The 20,936-nt window shown below is 46.6% G+C and overlaps 1 protein-coding gene across 4 annotated transcripts in view; it reads right to left on the bottom strand.

The window, feature by feature from the left end:
- Window positions 1–20,936, bottom strand: part of DOCK5 (dedicator of cytokinesis 5) — an 84,037-nt gene that overhangs the window by 12,953 nt on the left and 50,148 nt on the right. The window contains exons 29-48 of one of the 4 annotated variants that reach the window (XM_064637982.1): window positions 20,513–20,607; window positions 19,859–19,937; window positions 19,544–19,644; window positions 18,729–18,787; window positions 17,638–17,792; window positions 16,022–16,107; window positions 15,463–15,619; window positions 14,859–14,899; window positions 14,664–14,754; window positions 14,175–14,294; window positions 13,150–13,239; window positions 11,843–11,947; window positions 9,835–9,976; window positions 6,677–6,758; window positions 6,391–6,475; window positions 5,912–5,998; window positions 5,338–5,514; window positions 2,510–2,593; window positions 1,416–1,553; window positions 412–596 (exon numbers count right to left, since the gene is read on the bottom strand). In XM_064637982.1, coding sequence (XP_064494052.1) covers window positions 412–596; window positions 1,416–1,553; window positions 2,510–2,593; window positions 5,338–5,514; window positions 5,912–5,998; window positions 6,391–6,475; window positions 6,677–6,758; window positions 9,835–9,976; window positions 11,843–11,947; window positions 13,150–13,239; window positions 14,175–14,294; window positions 14,664–14,754; window positions 14,859–14,899; window positions 15,463–15,619; window positions 16,022–16,107; window positions 17,638–17,792; window positions 18,729–18,787; window positions 19,544–19,644; window positions 19,859–19,937; window positions 20,513–20,607 — 2,159 coding nt within the window. Of the gene's footprint in view, window positions 1–411; window positions 597–1,415; window positions 1,554–2,509; window positions 2,594–5,337; window positions 5,515–5,911; window positions 5,999–6,130; window positions 6,261–6,390; window positions 6,476–6,676; window positions 6,759–9,834; window positions 9,977–11,842; window positions 11,948–13,149; window positions 13,240–14,174; window positions 14,295–14,336; window positions 14,533–14,663; window positions 14,755–14,858; window positions 14,900–15,462; window positions 15,620–16,021; window positions 16,108–17,637; window positions 17,793–18,728; window positions 18,788–19,543; window positions 19,645–19,858; window positions 19,938–20,512; window positions 20,608–20,936 lie in introns of those variants that run through there. The other 3 variants (XM_064637983.1, XM_064637984.1, XM_064637985.1) reach the window with 3 other exon arrangements.

Below are 20,936 nucleotides of genomic sequence, written 5' to 3'. Positions count from 1 at the left end.
ACCAGGGAATGTTTCCATGTGTGGCAGCTCCAATTCCATGGATGCAGCTGCAAACAGGATGGAAACATGTCCTGTGTGACTTATTCACCTCTTTGCTGACCACACCAAAATAAACCACCCTGCAGTGCCTTACAGCTCCTGTTTTCCTGGGAAGCAGAGACAATGTGTGTGTCTGAAATACACCCCATCCCTCTTCAGGGCCAGGCAAATAATTTGGACAGCAGCTGTGGGTTCAATTCCCAGAATTATCATCCCTATTTGTGCCCCAAACTCCCTGCCTATAAAACAGAGCAATATTACAATTTTTCAATGTGTGTTACTAGGGAATAAACTTTGATTTTAAGAGTAACTAAAATCCTTGCAAAGGCGTTTTTCCAGTGCTGTAAATCAGGGGGAAAGGCTGGTACTGACCCATCCGAGCCTGGCCTGGAGGAGGTGCTGTCAGAGGAGGTGGAGGAGGTGGAGACCACGGAGGAGGCCACGGAGGTGACCGAGAGCCTCCTGAGGGTGGAGGACATGATGTAGGGCAGCACCACAGAGCCAGACCTGCTGGGCTTCCTCTCGGTCAGGGAGGGGGGCTGCAGGCAAAAACAGGGCTGAGAAACCACATAATCACAGAATCCCAGAATCAGCTGGGTTGGAAGGGACCTCCGAGATCATCCAGCCCAACCCTTGATCCAACCCCGCCGTGGTTCCCAGCCCATGGCACTGATGCCACATCCAGTCTCATCTCAAACACCTCCAGGGACAGGGACTCCACCCCCTCCCTGGGCAGCCCATTCCAAGGGCTGATCTCTCTCTGTAAAGAATTTCTTCCTAATATCCAACCTAACCCTCCCCTGGCACAGCTCCAGGCTGTGCCCTCTTGTCCTACTGCTGGTTCCTGGGAGCAGAGCCCGACCCCCCCCCGGCTCCCCCCTCCTGTCAGGGAGTTGCAGAGAGTGAGAAGGTCTCCCCTGAGCCTCCTCCTCTCCAGGCTGAGCCCCCCCAGCTCCCTCAGCCTCTCCTCACAGCACTTGTGCTCCACACCCTTCCCCAGCCTCGTTGCCCTTCTCTGCCCCTGCTCCAGCCCCTCCACATCCTTCCCAAGCTGAGGGCCCAGAGCTGGGCACAGCACTCCAGGGGTGGCCTCCCCAGTGCCCAGGGCAGGGGCACAATCCCTGCCCTGCTCCTGCTGCCACCCTGTTCCTGAGCCAGGCCAGGATCCATTGGCCTCTTGCCCCCCTGGGCACACTCTGGCTCCTGTTCAGCTCCCTGTCCATCCCCACTCCCAGCTCCCTTCCTGCCTGGCTGCTCTCCAGCCCCTCTGTGCCCAGCCTGTGGGGCTGAAGGAGGTAAATCCCAGCTCACAAGGGGGTAGAAAAGGGGGACATGGATGCTTTGGAGGCAAACACTGCCCAGCCAAGCTGGCTCACCAGGGTGATGACCCCGTACTGCTTCTCCACCTTCCTCCTGAGCTCCCGGAAACAGCCCGTGAGCCGCTCGTGCAGCGGCTTCAGCTGCTCCGTCAGCTTCTCCCCGTGGATCCGGATCCCCTCCGCCAGCAGGGGCATCTGCAGGGAGGGCAAAAATGGAGTTCCAAGAAGATAAATCAGCCCTGCTGCTCCAGGAAGGGGTTTTCATGGAATCATAGAATCAGCTGGGTTGGAAGGGACCTCTGAGGTCATCAAGTCCAACCCTTGGTCCAACCCTGCCGTGGTTCCCAGCCCATGGCACTGATGCCACATCCAGGTTCAACACATTCAGTGCACTTAAAGGACTTAAATCAACGTGTTTTGTGTTTGAAGAGGCAAAACTAAGCAGTGATGAGGCAAGGAAGCTCAGCTACTGACCTGTGCCACTCAAACCCGACAGTGTGAGCTCCAGGTGCTCAAAAATATGACCATTTTCCCCACTTATATCCACGGTTCCAAGGCCAGGTTGAAGCAACCTGGGCTCATGGAAGGTGTCCCTGCCCATGGCAGGGGGGATGGAACGAGAGGGGCTTTAAAGTCCACCCCCAACTCAACCCATTCCATGATTCCCTCTTGCCCCCTCAGGTTCCTTATTCTGCTTTGGAAAAATGCCATATTTAAATGTCAGAGCACCAATTCTCAGCCCCCAGGGCTGTGGGACTGTGAGGTGGCTTTAACCACCCTCTGCTGGGTGGGAATATGTAAAATGTCACAGGATGCCACTGACACCCCAAGAAAACAAGGCAATTTTCACCTCCCTGAGGGCCAAAACACACCCATTCCAATGGTCACCCCAGCAGGTTTGATGATTTCATGAAGAGGTAACAGATATTTGGATCCTCAGGAGGGAAAAGCCCCCACCACCTTGGCAAATATTCCAGAGTAACACAAAGCATAAAGTGGAATATTTTAGGCCACAATTTTAGGATGCAGCAGTTCCCTTAAAATAAAAAGCAACTGGGCACTGTCCAGATTGTCTCTCTGAAAAAAAATGAGGATGAAAAAACCTCTGCCCTCCCACATGGTGCTCTCCCAGCCCTTCCCCACTTCCAGACCTGGATGGCAATTTGTTGTTTCAGCAGCTCAATTTTATCTTGATCTTCGGGATGTTCCTGAAGATACTTCTCGGTGAAAAAGGCCTGGAAGCAAAGAGAGAACATGAAAAAGGTGACACAAACACCACCCTGCTTTCCCAGGGGGAGATCCCTGGGATTCAGAAGCAATTCATTGCCATTATTCCTCGTATTATGCCAGATTTTGCCACCTCCCTGCCACCGAGCTGAGGGAAAAAGAACGGGGGTTATTTGGGGAGAAATGGGGAAAAAAGGGCTTTTTTTGTTTCCATAAATAATAATTTCAGTGAAACATATATTTTAAATTGAGTAAGAAAGGTCTTACTCAATTCCAACTCCCTTCTTATAAACCAGTGTTGATTGGAATAACCCAGGTTACATTGTCTCCCTTCAATGTGAGGAGCAGACCCAAAATCTTGACTTTTCACCTCAAAAAGCCTCTAGTTTTCAGCAGCCAAGGACACCCCAGACCTGCTCCAAGGTGACCTGCTCCAATTCCCTTCAGCTTTGGGATTTAAGCCCCTAAATCCAACCTTTTCACCTGGGGTTTGTCACAAAGACTCAGTAGAAATAAATAAAGCCTCTGCTGAGGTTTGGGCTCAACAAAGCACCTTCAGTCTCCACTTCTCCTGGGTTTACCTTCAACCTGCTCTTGGTTTAAAGCTGAACAAAACCAAATGCCCTTTCCTGGACTGAAGCCTTAAAATTGTGCCAATTGCCAGGATGTGCTGCAGTGTCCCACTGGAAAGGATCACAATTCCGGGGCAGAAATGTTTCATTTTTCTTTTTTTTGCCTAGATAAAATCCCTAATCATTTTTTAATTTGGCTTTGAAATGCCTCCCTGAACTACTTCAGGCTCTGAATGTATTTTTTTCCTCCTGTGTGCCATTAACTGGACTGTTGGACAAGTGTTTATAGGGCTGGGGTATGATCCCAAAAAGGCTGATGGCAGGAGGAGGTGAGCCTGGGAAAGGGCTGCTGGGGAGGTCCCAGAGGAATTGTCTTGAAAGTGTTCAATTATTGCAAGAAGAAAGATGTTAAAAACACAGATTTTGGCTTTTTGGCTCCAATGAAACAATTAAAATTTGAGATCTGAGCCGCCCACAAAAGCCAAATGTTCTGATCTTCAGCTGAAATAGGAAAATATGAACCAGAAATGAGTATTTCCAGATGTGGTCACGGATACTTTGTGTTTCCTGGTTTTAACTGCTTTCCCACTTTCGTAATTCTACACTTTATGTCAACCTTAATTCATAAAATGGGAGGATTTAGGGCCAAATTCAGCCTGGCAGAGTGTGCAAGTCCTCTGGAACAAGCAGAGTCAGACCCTGGATAAATCAGCCCCTCTCCCATTTAACTTGTGCTCTTCATTCCATGGGACTGCAACACATCCAAGAAGGATCAGACGTGTTTTAACACCATCCCTTCAGTTTAGGGAAAGAAGCACTAGATTTTTGGGCTGGGAATGTCACCAGTAGGTGCTGGGAACCAACAGCTTCAATTAAACATCCCAAAAAAACAAAGAACCTATGCTGGGGTCAGCTGGATAAACCCAGGGAGGAAATACTGCTTTTTCCCTGAAATATTTGCTTTTTGCTGCAAGACTCCAAAGACAGATAATTTGCTGGCAAGAGAAATCCTAATTTTCCTTCACATTAACAATAGAAGGGAGAAAGAGCAGTTTTTAGGCTTTCTTTGTCACCTGCTCTGTGCCCCCTGAGACAGGAGCAGGTTGTTGTCACCCCTGGAAAGGAGGCCCAGGAGAGCTGGATCATCCCCCCCCATGGCACCAAAACTAAACACTGCAAAGGTTTTCCCACCTTGCAGGCAGTGGGAATCTCTGCTCTTTGTTCTTCCCTGCTCCTCTCTGAGCTCTGAACACACGGACACGGGATGTGCCGTGGCTGGGGAACAGCTGGAAGCTCAAATGAACCTCCCAGGTTTCCACTTTCCACCCAGGGCTTCAGCACTGCAGAGGTCACGGGGCTGAGCTCCACATCAGAGGGACATGGAATGGTTTGGCTTGGAAAGGATCTTCCAGATCAATTCATTCCACCCCTGCTTGTGAAGTGACCAGAATTTCCAGGGGTCAAACCTACTGGAAAAGTCTCCTCCTGGAAGCCCAGAGGGGAATTTAACTTTGTCCAGGCTGGTCTCGAGGGGAAGCACCAGGATCTGAGAGCCTTTGAGGGAGGGATGAAACCAGGGGAAAGAAACACAACTTCACCTTTTCTCATGGAATGGATTGGGTGGGAAGGGACCTTAAAGATCCCCAAAACCCCTGCCAAGGGCAGGGACACCTTCCATGAGCCTGGGTTGCTCCAAGGGCACTTCCAGGGATGGGCAGCCACAGCTTCTCTGGGCAACCTCAGGGCCTCCCACCCTCAGAGGGAAGAATTTCCTCCTAATATCTAATCTAAACCTGCCCTTTTACAGCTTCAGGCCATTCCCCTTGTCCTGTTCCTCCATCCCTTGTCCCCAGTCCCTCTCCAGCTCTCCTGGAGCCCCTTTAGGCCCTGCAAGGGGCTCTCAGGTCTCCCTGGAACCTTCCCACCCTCACAGCCAAGAATTTCTCCCTACTATCCCTGCCTCTCTCTCCCTATCTCTCCGTGCCCTCTGGCAAGTTTGAAGCCATTCCCTGTGTCCTGTTCCTCCATCCCTTGTCCCCAGTCCCTCTCCAGCTCTCCTGGAGCCCCTTCAGGCCCTGCAAGGGGCTCTCAGGTCTTTCCTGGAGCTTTCCCTTCTCCAGGTGATCCCCCCCAGCTCTCCCAGCCTGGCTCCAGAAACCTGGAAGTCCCCTGAGCGAGACCTTTTCATAGTTGGTGTAACCCCCCATCACAGCTGGGTCCACGATCCCGTTGAGGAGCATGGACAGGGGGTGCACAGGGAGGCTCCTGTCCCAGATGTGCTGCTGGACAATGTTGGTGATCTTCTCGTTGGTCAGCTCCATGGTTTCTATGGCATTCTCCAAGGGGCTGATCTCTTCCTGAGGGAGACAAAAAAAACCAGGATAAACCAGGTTAGAATAATAACCATCCTTCCCTGGGAGGGTGGGGAAGGGGTGGGATGGAATTCCCACAGAAGCTGGATCCTTGGAGTGTCCAAGGACAGGCTGGACAGGGCTTGGAGCAACCTGGGCTAGTGGAAGGTGTCCCTGCCCATGGCAGGGGGTGGCACTGGATGGGGTTTAAGGTCCCTTCCAACCCAAACCATTGCATGATTCCAGAAGTCTATGATTTATTCCTCCCCACTGAATATAAAATTAAGGAATTTAAGTGACTGATGTGCCACATCCAACGGGGGAAGGACTGGCAATCCTAACTGTTCCAAGGGATTCCTGGAGGGATTGGAGGGCAGGAGATGCAGCCCCACACAGAACTCACCGTGGTGACCTGCTTGACCTCAAACCACTTGAGGATGCCTGGGAATGAATAAGCTGTGGTGTAGGTTGTCCTTTCTATCCACATGGTCTGGTCAAGAGAAGGAAAAAAAAATGCCAAGGTGTAAGGAAAATATTGGGCTTGCAATTCAATTCTCCCCCCCCCCGTGGAGGGTGAGGCTCCCAGAACAGGCTTGGTAGGACCTTCCCCAACCATTCTCACCTGCACTAAGTGGGAGGGAGCCCCTTGCTGTGCTCTGTGGGAAGCTGGGGCTGCACAGCTCAATACTGATGGATTCTGATGGATTCTGAATGTTAAAACTCCAGCTCTGGAGCCCCTTGGCACCAACACCCTGGCAAAGACTGCAGTGCCAAGGGCAGCCCTTTTTTTTCTCCTACCTTTTAATACCAAACCTCCCCGACCATTTTGACAGTTTTGGTCAAAATGCCATCAATAAAACAAACAAAAGGCAAAGGACTCACAGCAAACTCGTTGTCTGGATCTTTCTCTCCTTTCCTGACTGGTCTGGAGTGTGTGAATTGCTGCACCTCGTTTGCTCTGTAGTAGCTGGAAAGAAGCAGAGTAAATGCTGAGTTTCCTCACCTCCCACCCTCCTTTGCAGAAATATTCAACTCTTTTCTTCTCACAACAAAGTTTAAACTGGATATTAAACAAATTTCCACTGGGCATAAAGGCACTGCAGCCTGTGCCTAAGTTAGCTGGGGAAAATGCAAAGGAAATGTTGAGGGGAAAAAGAAAAGGAATTACTTTAGGATCTGTTCAGGGACAGGTTTGTCTTTGTAATTAGGTGGCAGGTTCATCACAGGCTTCACAATAAAGCACTGCACATCTGAGCAGCTCTAGTTAAGGATGAAAAACCAGGAATCCTTTTGGGAAAACAGGAGAGCCAGAGAAACACCCTCCCTGTTTTCAGCAAGTGTCAGAATTCCCCACAATTCCCTGTGCTCTTGTCGAGTTTGAAGGAAAACACTAGTTCATCACAAATCCCAGGCATTGCATTGCATCTTGTAGTTTGTAGGATTAAAAGCCCATCAAGATAAGGGTTGTACTTATCCCAGAATCATGGAATGGTTTGGGTTGGAAAGGACCTTAAAGCCCATCCAGTGCCACAGGCAGGGACACCTTCCACTAGCCCAGGTTGCTCCAAGCCCCATCAAACCTGGCCTTGGACACTTCCAACTATTGAAATTCCCTGGTGAAACGCTTGGGAAGCCTCAGAAATTGCTGATTTCTAATCTGGGAAACAAGAAAAAGGAAAGCAGGATTCTGTCTTGGGTTCTGCTCTTCTCTCTCACCCCCAGTGATTTATCAGACTCTGCCAGCACAGTGGGGCTGCCCCTCCTTCCCTCTCACTTCTTAAATTAATACATTTTAAATAATTCATAAATCCAACCCAAGAAAAGAACTGTTTTTAATCAAGGAACAGCTACTTCACCTCCAGCTCTTGCACCTGTGAACCACCACAGACATCAAAAAAAAAAATAAAAAATCAGTAACAGTATCCCCAAGCACAACAGCTCCTCCAAAATTCTGTTGGAAGGACCATGCTGAGGCTTCACAGAGGGAAAAACCCTGGATGGCAAAGCAAAGCTGAAGAAATTTGACCTCCATTAGCAGATTACTTCTGGGAATCACCTGCCAACTGCCCTCTGAAGGGGGTAAAGGCAGCCCCCACACATCCTTCCCCTCACTGAGGGCACTTCTAAGGGGTGTTTGGAAAGCCAAAGCAAGGTCATCCAGCTGGATCCCTGCCAGGGCTGAGCCCAACCCGCATCAGATCAAGCTCTGAGCCCGAGCTGATTCCTCCTCTCTCTCAGGAGAGCTTATTAGCCCGGGCTCTGTGCCAGGAGGAGCATCCACACACTCCCAGTCCCCAACTGGTGCACGACTGGTCTGCTGGAGGCTCCAGGCAAGGCCTGAGACTGTGCCCAGCTCACTGTCAGCAAAGCAAAAGGACCCGTTGTTTTATCCCAAAACAGCCACAAAAACAGATCAAACCGAAGGAAAAAAGAGCCTGAGACAAAGGAGGGTAAAAAAGCCTGAAATGAAGGCAAACTACAGAACCATCAAGGTCTGCCTGACACCACACTGAGACTCCTCATCTTCTCAGAAGGTGTCTGGAGGAGGCTGGGAGGAACCTGTCCCAAATCCAAGCTGTGCAGCTGCTCCCCTTCCTCGTGGGGCTGTGCCAGAGCCCCGGAACCAAACACCCCCAAGCTTTTGGTAGAGTTCAGATCTGCATCCAAACTTGTGCAGTTCAGGTTCATCCGGAGCCAAAAACACTAGAACAAACACAAACAGATGCAAAGGAAGTAGCTGAAACAAAGCAGCAACAGAAGAGGCAGTTTTGATACCGAGTTTGGTCTTGACTGAATTTTAATTTCCTCTGTGGATTCAGTGCTTGGCAGGATTATTGCAAGGGAAGCATCTGCTATCACTGCTTGAGCTGTGCCTCTGGGCACAGGATTTGGAGGCCAAAATGGACCATCAGATGCTCCAGTCTGGCCCAGGAACTCGGTTTTTCCTGCTGTTGGTCTGCCAGGAGCACCCCTGACACTGGCTGGAGTCACCAGCAGGGATGTGAAGCATCTTCACCAGGCTGCACTGGGTCAGGCTCACAGTGAAGAGGATCTCAAGCCTACTGGGCTGCTGGGACACAGCCTGGAGCTCCACCAGCAGAGGGGCAAAAGAATAAGAATTAAAAAATAGTAAGAATAAAAGACCAATAAGAATAAAAAAAAAATAAGAATAAAACTCAATACAAATAAAAAACAGTAGGAATAAAAACCAAGAAGAATAAAAACCAACACAAATAAAAAACCAAAAAGAATAAAAAACAAGAACAAAACCCAATATGAATAAAACCCAATATGAATAAAACAAGAATAAAACCCAATACGAATAAACCCCAATAAGAATAAAAACAACAATAAAAAACAGTAAGAATAAAAACAACAATAAAAATATGAATAAAAAACAATAATAAAAATACAAATAAGAATAAAAAACAATAAGAATAAAAATACAAATAAAAATAAGAATAAAAATACGAATAAAAATAAGAATAAAACTAATAAGAATAAGATCTTCTTGGGTTTTTTGATTTTTTAATAATTTTTATAAACTTTATAATATATTTTTATATATTATTATATATTATATATATTTTTTATATATTATATTTTTATATAATATTTATATTTTTTATAATTTTTATAAGTAGTTATATAGCAGAAGTAGATTTTAGAAGCAGCAACCCTTATTCACTTAGCACAGAAACTACACACATTCCCCCACCCCATCACCCCATTCCATGCTCCCATATCATTATCCCCTGAATTCCAGGAGAAAATGTTTAGTCTATGTCATGGTTTGAGATAGCCCCAAAAAGAAGATGAAGATGATGAAGAAGGGGTCCCAAAAAGCCCCCAGCCCCAATTCCCAAGGGGCACGAGCACCATGAGGGTGGTGCAGGGCAAAAGCCAGTGGGTGGATGAAACCTGGGGCTGGACAAGCAATATTCTAAATTGTACCATCTGGACAGAGGAGGAGCCTGTGTCTTGTTATCTCACGCCTCAGAGGCACAAATTAAAATCCTTTTCTCATCTCACCTCCCAGACTAACTTGCCTGGGAGTTTTTTTTCCTCCCTGCATTTTCTTTAGGCAACACCTGCAACCTGTTCTGGGTTCACCCAGACAACAGCTTGGTTCACCCTGACAGCACCAAGCTGCCCCCTCTTCTTCCAGCCTGTTTAAATTCCCTGTTACAACTCCAGATATCCCTATTTTTGTGCCTCCTGAGCCCCCCCGGAGCAATGAGCTCCTTGCTTATTATTCCTGGAGACCCTCTCTAGGAAAGAGGCGGCTCTTGAAGGTGCCCAAAACTCCTCAGAAGCAAAAGATACACTGTTTAGGAGAAGCTTTGATGTCTTCCCCTGGAGGGGCAGTGCTGGTCATCTTCTCAGCACTGGGGAACTGGGTCAGCAGCTTCAGGTTGAAGTCCTCCCTCCGCTCGTACTCCTTGCCACGGTAGATGAAGATTTTATTCTGGGGGGAGGAGAGGAAAAAAGAGAATGAGAACGAGCTGCCCAACACCCCCAGAGCAGTCTCAGAGTCTGGTTCATGGGAAGGGATGGGTTTTAAGCTCGAGACAGAAGAGGTGAGGGAAGGAATGGGTTGGAGTGAGAGCTCAGCAGCTCTGGGGAGGCAAGGCCTGGCAAGGGAACCTCAGGTTTGCCTACAAAATACACAGAATCAGAGAATAGTTTGAACTAGAAGGGATCCTTTAGTCTGAATTAGAAGGGATCCTTTAGTTTGAATTAGAAGGGATCCTTTAGTCTGAATTAGAAGGGATCCTTTAGTCTGAATGAGAAGGGATCCTTTGGTCTGAATGAGAAGGGATCCTTTGGTCTGAATGAGAAGGGATCCTTTGGTCTGAATGAGAAGGGATCCTTTGGTCTGAATGAGAAGGGATCCTTTGGTCTGAATGAGAAGGGATCCTTTGGTCTGAATGAGAAGGGATCCTTTGGTTTGAACTAGAAGGGATCCTTTGGTCTGAATGAGAAGGGATCCTTTAGTCTGAATGAGAAGGGATCCTTTGGTTTGAACTAGAAGGGATCCTTTGATTTGAATTAGAAGGGATCCTTTGGTTTGAACTAGAAGGGATCCTTTAGTCTGAATTAGAAGGGATCCTTTAGTTTGAACTAGAAGGGATCCTTTGGTTTGAATTAGAAGGGATCCTTTGGTCTGAATGAGAAGGGATCCTTTGGTCTGAATGAGAAGGGATCCTTTAGTCTGAATTAGAAGGGATCCTTTAGTCTGAATGAGAAGGGATCCTTTGGTTTGAATGAGAAGGGATCCTTTATAAGCCATCTAGTCCAACCCCTCTGCAAAGAGCAGGGACATCCTCAACTCCATCCCATTGTGTTCATATCCTCACAAACACATCCAGGTGTCACTGAGCTGCCCCTGCTTTCCAGCACCCCAGGAACCCACAGCTCCAACACAGGGGGTGGTTTTAAGCAAGAGAACAATTGTGCCAGACAGTTCTTTAATGCAGGGAGCTGGTCCTTGAGCCCACTGGTGGTGGGAGTGACCTGAGGGACCCCCCTGTGCACAGGCAGGAGTTTCCCTGGCCCATTCCTGACTCCCTTCACTCCATCACCCAAATGTCCAGCCCTGGCAGTTTTGCCTGACAGACCAAACACCAGCCCATGGCTAATTATTTTTCCAGCCTGTCCACCTGGCTGTGGTGCTTTGTGGAAGGGAAGGACCCAAAAACATGCCCTGGAGGCCAAAGCCTTCTATGCCATTTCACCACAGAGCTCTAATGAAACCCTCTCCTCTTTCATTGAGCTTGGATTCCACTGAAGGCCAGAACTTCAAACAACTCCAGCCTGAGAATGTAAATATTCCTGAATTTTCAATAATAGCCAGGAATATTCTCTGGCATGCCCATGGGACTCATTCATGCTCAGCACCTGCCTCAGACAAGAAGAACCTTTGCACTTTAATTCCTCTGCGTGGGACAAACTCTCCTTGATGTGCCTGAGCACTGGAATGATCCACACTGAAAATCAGGCTGATCCAGGCTGAAAAGCTCCAGGATGAATTCTTCCCAGGCTAAACATTCCCTAACAGCAACAATCTCATGGCAGAGGGCACTGATACAAAAGGAAGATTCTGTTTAAACCCTATTGCAACACTCTATTAAAGCTGGGAACACACAGAATTCCATCTCTTAATTGTCTCTTTTTAGACACTGAAATGCTCTGAAACACTTGAGGGATTTATATCTGTCAGTGACATGTAAAGGAAAAGGAGTTTGGCATCGAATTCTCTTGGTATCCGTGGAAAAGTTGGGATTTTTGGGGTCCCCAGCACTGCAGGAAGGGAGTGTTGAGGAATTCTTACCCGGAGGAAAGAGGGGAAACCCTGCCCATAGTATCCAACAGCAAAGTACTCTGGCTGAGGCCTCATTGCCTTCATGATATTCTCATAAAAAGTAGCTCTTTTTTTCTGGAAAATAAAAAAAAAGTAACTCTTTTTTTCTGGAAAAAAATAGCTTTTTTTTCCTGGAAAAAAAAAAAAAAAAACAACAAAACACAACAAACTTTTTTTCCTGGAAAATAATTAAAAAAAAAAAAAGTAGCTCTTTTTTTCTGGAAAATAAAAAAAAAGTATCTCTTTTTTTCTAGAAGATAAAAAACCACACCACATTTTCCCTCTGGCCACTGCCAGGCTGGAGCTCCCAGCAGCTCTCCCTGACAATGCATTTTACAATTTGCCTTTTGGATCCACTCTCTGCTGCTTGTCCATTTACTTGATTAAATATTTGGTTTGTCTGGACCAGAACCAAGTTCATTTCCTGGTTTGCAGACGTTGAGAACGATGCCATGGCTTTCAGGATTCCAGAAGGATACTTGAAATCCTTAACTGCCTGAAAGCCAATTAAATATAAATATATTCTGAAGCTGAGCAGACACAAATGGTGACAAATGTCAGAGAACTGGCAGAAATCAAACTGGGCAGATGATCCTCCTGTGAAAGAACATAAAGACCATCTGGTTCCACCTTTAATTACTAAAAAATATAATTCAGAACCAAGGATTCTGTAGTTCTGTGCTTTCACACAGCAGTTTTACCACAGAAGTAACGAGGTGATGAGATTTAGGGAGCCTGAAAAAACACCTTGCAAATGTTGCTTTATTTGATTAACAGCAAGAATTCTAAACATCTGCCCATGGTACTGTCATGCTAATTAGGAGGTCAAAACCTACTTTAAAAAACCTATAAAAACATTATTCTAATATTAAAAACTTTACAAAGCCATGGAGGTTACATTGGTTTGTTTATCTTTTAACATAAATGTATTTTAGGCTTATGCTGCTCAAAAACATTAATTTAAACAGTTGGTTTGCCTTTAACATAAATGTATTTTAGGCTTATGCTGCTCAACAATATTAATTTAAACAGTTGGTTTGCCTTTAACATAAATGTATTTTAGGCTTATGCTGCTCAACAATATTAATTTAAACAGTTGGTTTGTCTTTAACATAAATGTATTTTAGGCTTATGCTGCTCAACAACATTAATTTAAGCAGTCCAGGGTTATGTTGCTTTGCTTGTCTTTAACATAAATGTATTTTAGCCTAGTCCTGCCCACCAAGATTGATTCAAGCAGCGAGAAGCCTGCTGAAAAAAGAGGAAAAAAGTCTTACCAGGAGATTCCCAAGCCCCTCATAATCAAAGACCTTGTTTTCATACATGTCAGCCAACTCCTTGCTCAGCTGGATGGCTTTTTCCCACATCTCCACGGAGGGTGAAGCGAGGCAGGAGGGGGAAGAAGAGCACAAATAACATCAAAGACTCAGTTTAAAGCATCCATGAGCCCAGGCAGGTGAACAGAACTGCAGCTGATTTCCAGCCAGGCAGGACTTTCATGCCCTGCCAGCTCTCCCCCCCAGCCCCTGGGATGTGCATTTTTGGCAGTGGTTGTTACAGTCAGAGAGCTGCTCATTTGTGGAGCTGAAAGGCATTTACAGAGCGAGGTTTCCACTGGAATCCTGACAGGGAAAACTCAGGCCCAGGGAGGTGCAAGGACAAGTCTAAACAGGGAAGAGAAGCCCAGGTGGTCTCTTCCTACAGCAGCACTTCAGCAGCTTCCTTGGCTTTGTCTCATCACAGAATCATGGGATGGTTTGGGTTGGAAGGGATCTTAGAGATCCAACCCCCAGCCTTGGAACCTTCAGGGATGGGGCAGCCACAGCCTCTCTGGGAATTCCATCCCAGCCCCTCACAGGGAGCAATTCCTTCCCACTACCCAACTTAAACCTCTCATCTTTCACCTTAAATCCATCCGAAGGAGACATTCAGCCCTGGGAGAAGCACCTCTCCAAAGTGCAGGGTCAGGATCAGCAGACAATGCCAAAAACCTGACAGACATTCCCCAGGAAAAGCAGGAAAACCCCTCCAGTTTTCTCTCCCACCCAGCATCCTGAACAGGCTTCATTTTCCAGCTGCTCCTCAACCAACAAGGGAACAGAAGGTTCCAGCCCCACCAGGACAAACAGCACTAAGCCAGGCCTAAGCTTCAAAACCTAGCGTGAAATCCCATCTGCTTTTATCCCTGTCACCAACCTCAACCAGTGACATCCACTGAGCCAAGGACTGACCAGTGAGTAAACACTAAATAAAGCAAATTTTGGAGCCAGGATTTGCTGCCAGAGCAGGGTCAGACACTCACTTTGCCCCTGTCGAAGAAGGAGATGATTTCTTGGTAGAGTTTTTCCTTGAGCTCCTGCTGGGAGTAGACGTAGAAGCTGTCCCTCTGCATGAGGTGGGGGGCACAGGGCTTCTCAGACCACTGCACAGAGGGAGAAAGGGCAAAAAACTGCTCATTTTCAGATGAATTAATCCTTCCAGTGGCTCTCACAGGGCTGCATTCAAGACAAGTCATCATCAGTGCAAAGGAAGCTTTGCAGTGATATAAGCTGAGGCATATTCTCCCAGCTCCCAATTATTAATAATTGATATTAATAATGTTTCATTTTATTCATTCCACTGCTGTGCAACTGGAAAAATTCACAGAGCTCCTTAATGACCTTGGTGATGCAAAGTCATGTTGAGGGGAAAAAAAGGGGGAAAAGAAAGAATTGTTTATTCTGAGCTGTTTGTATTTTCTTTAGAGCCCCAACCCTGGCAGTGGGAATTAAAACTGGGTTTAGTGGGATACCTGGAGCAGCTCTGCATGGAGCAGCAGGGTGTAAGCTGCCTCTGTGAAGTTCTCACAGTCGGTGTGCAGGTCCCGGAGTTTATAGAGATACCTGGAGAAAGGAAAAGCTGCTGTGCCTTGATGGGAAGGAATCCTGTGTCCAGAACACCAAGGGAATCCAGGCTTTGGGCAGGATTATGGAGGGAAACAACCCACCTGATATAAATGTCCTCTCGCTTCTTCTCCTTATAAAAGTTCTGCCAACAGTTAGAAAAAGTCAAACTTACAATGTAAAGCACCAGGGATTTGCATAATTATCCCCAGACAAGTAACTTGAGCATCAGTTTTAGATGTTTTAAAGATGTTTAGTGCCATTTTGGCTGCTTAGATCCATATATCCCTGGTTTAGGTGTATTAAAGATCTTTGCTGTTAGGTGCACATATCCCTGTAACCATCCTTTTAACACGAGGTGAGGTCACCATCACCTCCAGAAAAGGGGCAAATCACACAAAGTGACTTGTCCAGAGCTCTTGGCAGCGGAATAGGGACCCAAACTATCCACTAGGCATCTTTCCTGCCTCTGTTTCAGGGCTCCAGGTTATCATCTGGCCAAGGATCAACCCCATGGACTGTACACCTGCCTGTGTTCACAGCTCGAGAGCCTGATTTGGGCACATCATTAACCAGAACCGGCCCAAAGAACGAATTCAAATCATCCCCCCAAACAAAACCCACTTCCTTTAGGATCCCTCAATAACCCCAACTCCTTCAGGATGCCCAGAAGCCAGGTGAGGAGTGCAGGCCCAGCCTCCCCCCTACCAGCACGTTGACAGTGCAGCTCATGCGGTTCTCCTTGCTCTCGTCGTGCATGATGGTCCTGTAGTCCAGCAGGTTCTCCAGCAGGCTGCTGACCAGCAGGGCAAACACCTCCCCGGGGGCAGCCAGGTATTTGTGCTTCCTACAGTGCTCCAGGAGCCTGCAGGGACACCCCAAGGCAGCTCAGTTATGGTTCCAAGTGGTGTTAAATCGAATTTCGGGGTCAGCGCTGAACACCCACCCCTGAGAGACCCAGGTCAGGCAGGTCAAAACATGATTTGTTGAGCAAAAAAAACAGGTTCCTGGTGCTAAAAGCTCTGATTTAACTTTGAGCCTGCTCTTCTCAAGCTTTTCCACTTTGGCACCTGACTGTGAGTTTTGGCCTCCCAGTTCAGGGCAGTCGTGCAAGTTGCTGCTGCAGAATAAACCCCTCGTTTTTGGGCACTAAAACAGCTGCACTGCCTCCCACCTCAGTGGAGCAATGAATTAGGGTTTCTTTGCACTAGAAAAACAGCCAAATAAACTGTAAAAGAAATGTCTCTGTGTCCTGTATAAAACTTACAGTTTCTCCAGCAGGATCTTGTACTGCTCATCCCCTCGGCCGCCCTCCACCTCCTGGTCCAGCTTGGTGATCAGCTCGTTTTCAAACTGAAAAGGCAAAAAAAACCCCCAATTAAATAGGGAGCAGCTCTCAGGGGTGTGAGCTGAGCACCAGCAACGCTCCTGGCTGGTGTTTCTGACCCCAGCCCACCATCACACACTGGTTTTACAGCCCAAGGGAGAGGATCCCTCCACTGCTGGAGCAGAATAAAAAGGGTGAGAGGCCAAAATGACAAGAGGGGAGCAAGGAGATCAAAGTCCTCCCTCTCTCATCCTACAAAGTCATGCTCTGGTGTCACACTCCCCCTTCTCCCCATCCATCAGCAGATCTGTTCTGCAGGATGGAGAAGTTTCCAGCTCACAGAACTCACCCTAAAGGAACCAAAGTGCCACCACCACTTGATTCCAACCAAATGAAGAAGTGAAAGCTGCTCAGTTAGTAAAAACTGGGGTATTTATTCCTACTTTTGGGGGATGAGTGGCTCTGAAGTGTTCTCACTTCCAGAAAAACCAAAGTGCCACCACCATCACAAACACTGGTGTTCCTAATTAAACCAACTTCTCATGGGGCCAGAACCAAGTCCTGGGGGATCATCTACACCCTGTGATGTGCAGGGCAAGGAAACAGTCTCACTCTTAACTGTTCCCAGTATAGAAATATATATTTCATACATTTTTAATACCTATGTATATTAATATACATAGATATATCTATATAATGTATCTATATATATCATATATATATATATCATATATATACATAATATATAAATATATATAAATATATATAAATATATATATAAATATATATATAAATATATATATAAATATATATATAAATAGCACTGGGAAAATATATAAAATAAAATATATAAAATAAAATAAATACCACAATGGAATAAATAAATACCACATTGTCTGCAGCACAGCTGCAGTGTCCCCACCTGCCAGGTGAGATGGGAATGCCTGGTATTCCCAAGGGAAAGCTGGAAGAGTAAATCCTTAAAAACTGCAGTGAAAACTCAACCTCAGGGCAAAAGTGAAGCTCCTTTTCCTTCCTTACTTGCTGGTGCTTCCCAGCAGCAATAAAAGGCAACTTTTGGAGAAATTATCCCAGGGTTGGAACTCAGGGATCCAGATCCTGCTTCCTGCTCTTCTTTTTACCTGTGGAACCTCAAGCAAACCCTGTCTGTCCCTATATCCCTGTTCTCCCTTCCAGAATTATTCCAAAATGTGCTGTGTCTTGTGAGTTACTGAGGGATTAATCAGCATTTAAGCAACCCCAAAATCCTCACACTTGCCTGTCCAGCAATTTTCTCTACAGTAACTTATATTTACAGCCCAAAATCTGTCTTGGGGGGAATTTATATTGTTATTATAAAGGTGAAGAAACAGACATTATTTTTTTAACCTACTATTTTAAGGTCCCCAAATTGCTTCCCAATTCAGATGTGCAGATATGTATTATATTGCACATATATATATATTATATTGCACCTAGACTGTATTATATTGCATATATTATATTTTCTTGCCTTGCACACGTAGAGATATTGTACATTTATGGTATTCCCTTACCATGTGGAAGTTCCTGTTCCCACTGAACTTGAACTCACACTGCATCATGTCAAAGAAGATGGGAATTGTTGCTTTCCTGAGCTCAGGCTCTGGCACCAGAGTGACCTCCAGGATTGGCCCCACCATGGCTGGAATGAATTTTATCTTGTGGGGACCTGCAAGAAAACCAAAGTCAGACACAGCCAAGGGCAGGATCTGGGTATCCAAGGGCAGGATTTGGATATCCAAGGGCAGGATTTGGATGTCCAAGGGCAGGATTTGGATATCCCAGGGCAGGATTTGGATATCCAAGGGCAGGATCTGGATATCCCAGGGCAGGATCTGGATATCCCAGGGCAGGATTTGGATGTCCAAGGGCAGGATTTGGATGTCCAAGGGCAGGATTTGGATGTCCAAGGGCAGGATTTGGATGTCCAAGGGCAGGATTTGGATGTCCAAGGGCAGGATTTGGATGTCCAAGGGCAGGATTTGGATGTCCAAGGGCAGGATTTGGATGTCCAAGGGCAGGATTTGGATGTCCAAGGGCAGGATTTGGATGTCCAAGGGCAGGATTTGGATGTCCAAGGGCAGGATTTGGATGTCCAAGGGCAGGATTTGGATGTCCAAGGGCAGGATTTGGATATCCAAGGGCAGGATCTGGACATCCAAGGGCAGGATCTGGACATCCGAGGGCAGGATTTGGATATCTGAATGTTTAAGCACGTTATAAAGATCCTGAAGCACAAATATTGTGCTCAGAATGTGTATTTTATGTGGTTAATGGCTACTTAAAGCAGAATTAACACCCCCCCCAGCTCCACAATTCAGCAAGGGTACAGAAAATAACTGAGCTGAACTGCAAATCACAAAGGGTCTGAAAAATTCAGCTTTTCCTTTATATGGCAGAACATTTTATAGGGAATGTAAGACATCATCCCAGCAGCTGATGTGAGAAAATAAAATCAGCTTTTGCAAGTTCTTCCCAGCAAAAGGAAAAGGGATTTTTGTGTGCATTTCCTCACATTAAACATGTGCAGCTTCTCTAAAGAAATAAAGGATCTGAGGCCCAGCTTGAGAGCTGAAATAAAGATCATTCTTTGGCTGGAACTCACCCAGGTTGTACCACATATCCCTGATTTTGAAGCCAATTTCTTTCCTCATGTCCCCGTACCTGGAAAAAGGATTAAAAGGCAAAGGTGACAAAGGCCTGAGAGCTGGAATTACCTGAAGAATTCCATGGCAAACCCACAAATGGCCATGTGTCACTGTGACAGGAGACTGCAGAGTTCTGAGGGCACAACAAAGCTGCAGCTCTGCTGCTTCAGGCAATTAATGCCACCCCGAATTTTGGAGGGTTTGGTGTTTTTCCCCAAAGCTGACGTGGAGAGAATGCATCAAGATTTAATGCTCAGGCTTCTTAAAGCAGGAAAAAGGTGGCAAACTACAGATGCTTTCATAGAAGTCTGTGTCAAGAACCTCAAGAGGTATTTAGGGACTTGATTCCAACTAAATGAAGAAGTGAAAGCTGCTCAGTCAGTAAAAATTGGGGTATTTATTCCTACTTTTGGGGGATGAGCAGCTCTGAAGTGAAAAACACCAAAGCTGGGGGACTGAAAAGCTGGAGGGGTTTTAGGATTCCTCTCCCCTGCCTTCCACAGAGGCTGAGGAATTGCATGAGGGAATTTTGGGAGCTGTGACAAGCCACTGTCACAGACCTTACACTGCAAAGAGTTCAGCTCCAACAGCTCAGGATGTGCCTGCCCTGACTCAGACACCCCCAATAACCCCTCCTGGTCACCCCCCCTTTATCATCCCTCATTAATTAAACACTTCCCTGGCACCTCCTCTCCTCCTGAGGGTTCAGGGGGACGTCTGGAGCAGCACAAATGAAGCCAAAAGGTCTGGGGGGTTTGAAATGCAAACTCACTTCTTGATGATTTTGCTGCGTTTGGCCTGGGAGAAGGTCTCCAGCTGGAGGGACTCGTGAGTCAGGAAGGCCACTGCCAAGTGGAAATAGTTATTCCAGAGCTGGGGAAGAGAAACAGGGCTCAAATAAAACAGGAGGAGACAAAGGAAAAGCAACAAGCAGCACGACAGAGCTGCACAGCCCCCAGTGCTGCTGGTTCCCCTGATGAGGAAGAAAATCAACCCTGTGGATCTGTTCACAGTGGGATTTATTTGTCCTTCCTGCCTTTCAGGTCTGGGGGCTGTAAGAAAATCCAGGAACAACGGGGACAATTACCTGGAGTTCAAAACTTTTTTGATCCAGGAAGGCCTGGTTGAGGACAGAGGTGAACTGGTTCACTGCCCTGAGGAAAACCCTGAAAACATAAAAGCATCCATAAAAGGTGGCTCTGGAAATCAAAGAAATGACATTGCAGCTCTGGGTTTATGGCTCCTGTGTGTAAGTCCAGGAGCAGATGCTCCCAAAGGTGGCAGGAATTCCTCTAGAATCCCTTCCACCTCTTTCCCAAGGGAGGAACATTCAGGGAAAGTTATTCCTTGGTTTAGTGGCCTCAAGTCACACCAGGGGAGGTTCAGGTTGGATATTAGGGGCAGTTTGTTCACTGACAGAGTGGTTAAATATTGTCCAGCTCTGGCTTTAGGTTTGCCATGGGATTCCCCCCAAGCTGGAACCAAAAAGGTTTCTCTGCTTTATGGCCACTCTCCAGCTGGATGACCCACGATTTGTGGGGCATGAGAGCCACAAACAGGAGAGAGATTCCCAGTGCCACCAACAGAAATGCCCAGGAAACACAATTCACTGAAATCTCATTTAAACCACCTGGAAATGGTCACAGAAAATAAACCTGCCTGTGTGAGTCTCTCTCCTGTCAGAACCACGAGGGCTCCAAAGCAGGACTTCAAACAGCAGCAAATACACAGAAATATTTACCTGCTCTGCATCATGTTCATGACCATCCAGTCAGCTGCATACACGTTTTTCCCAATCAGGTCCTTAAACATGATGAATGTTTCCATCAGGAAGTCCTGTGGCAAAAATAAAACCCAGGGAAGTGCCAACGTTTGCAAGTGCATTGATTAACGACTGCATTGATTACCAATCAATACCCTGCTGCTCCCAAGGGGGAGCTCTCATTGGGTGGGGATGTTCCAATAACTAAATTACTTCTGACATCCCATCCACTCAATTACAGCAGGAGAAATAATTCCACAGGACATGTTGAGCTGTTTAATTAAATCTGTCTTTACTGGTTTGAATTAAGCTGTGTTGGAGGGAGTCCTGGTGCACAAGCTGGATTAAAAAGCAAAACCAATAGTCAGGGACTTGTTTCCAAATCCCTGAATGATGACAGTGT

This window comes from Pseudopipra pipra, chromosome 28 (genome assembly GCF_036250125.1).
Source record: "Pseudopipra pipra isolate bDixPip1 chromosome 28, bDixPip1.hap1, whole genome shotgun sequence".
NCBI lineage: Eukaryota > Metazoa > Chordata > Aves > Passeriformes > Pipridae > Pseudopipra > Pseudopipra pipra.
Note: the sequence above shows the minus strand (reverse complement) of the source record. Positions and strands in the feature narration are given on the sequence as shown.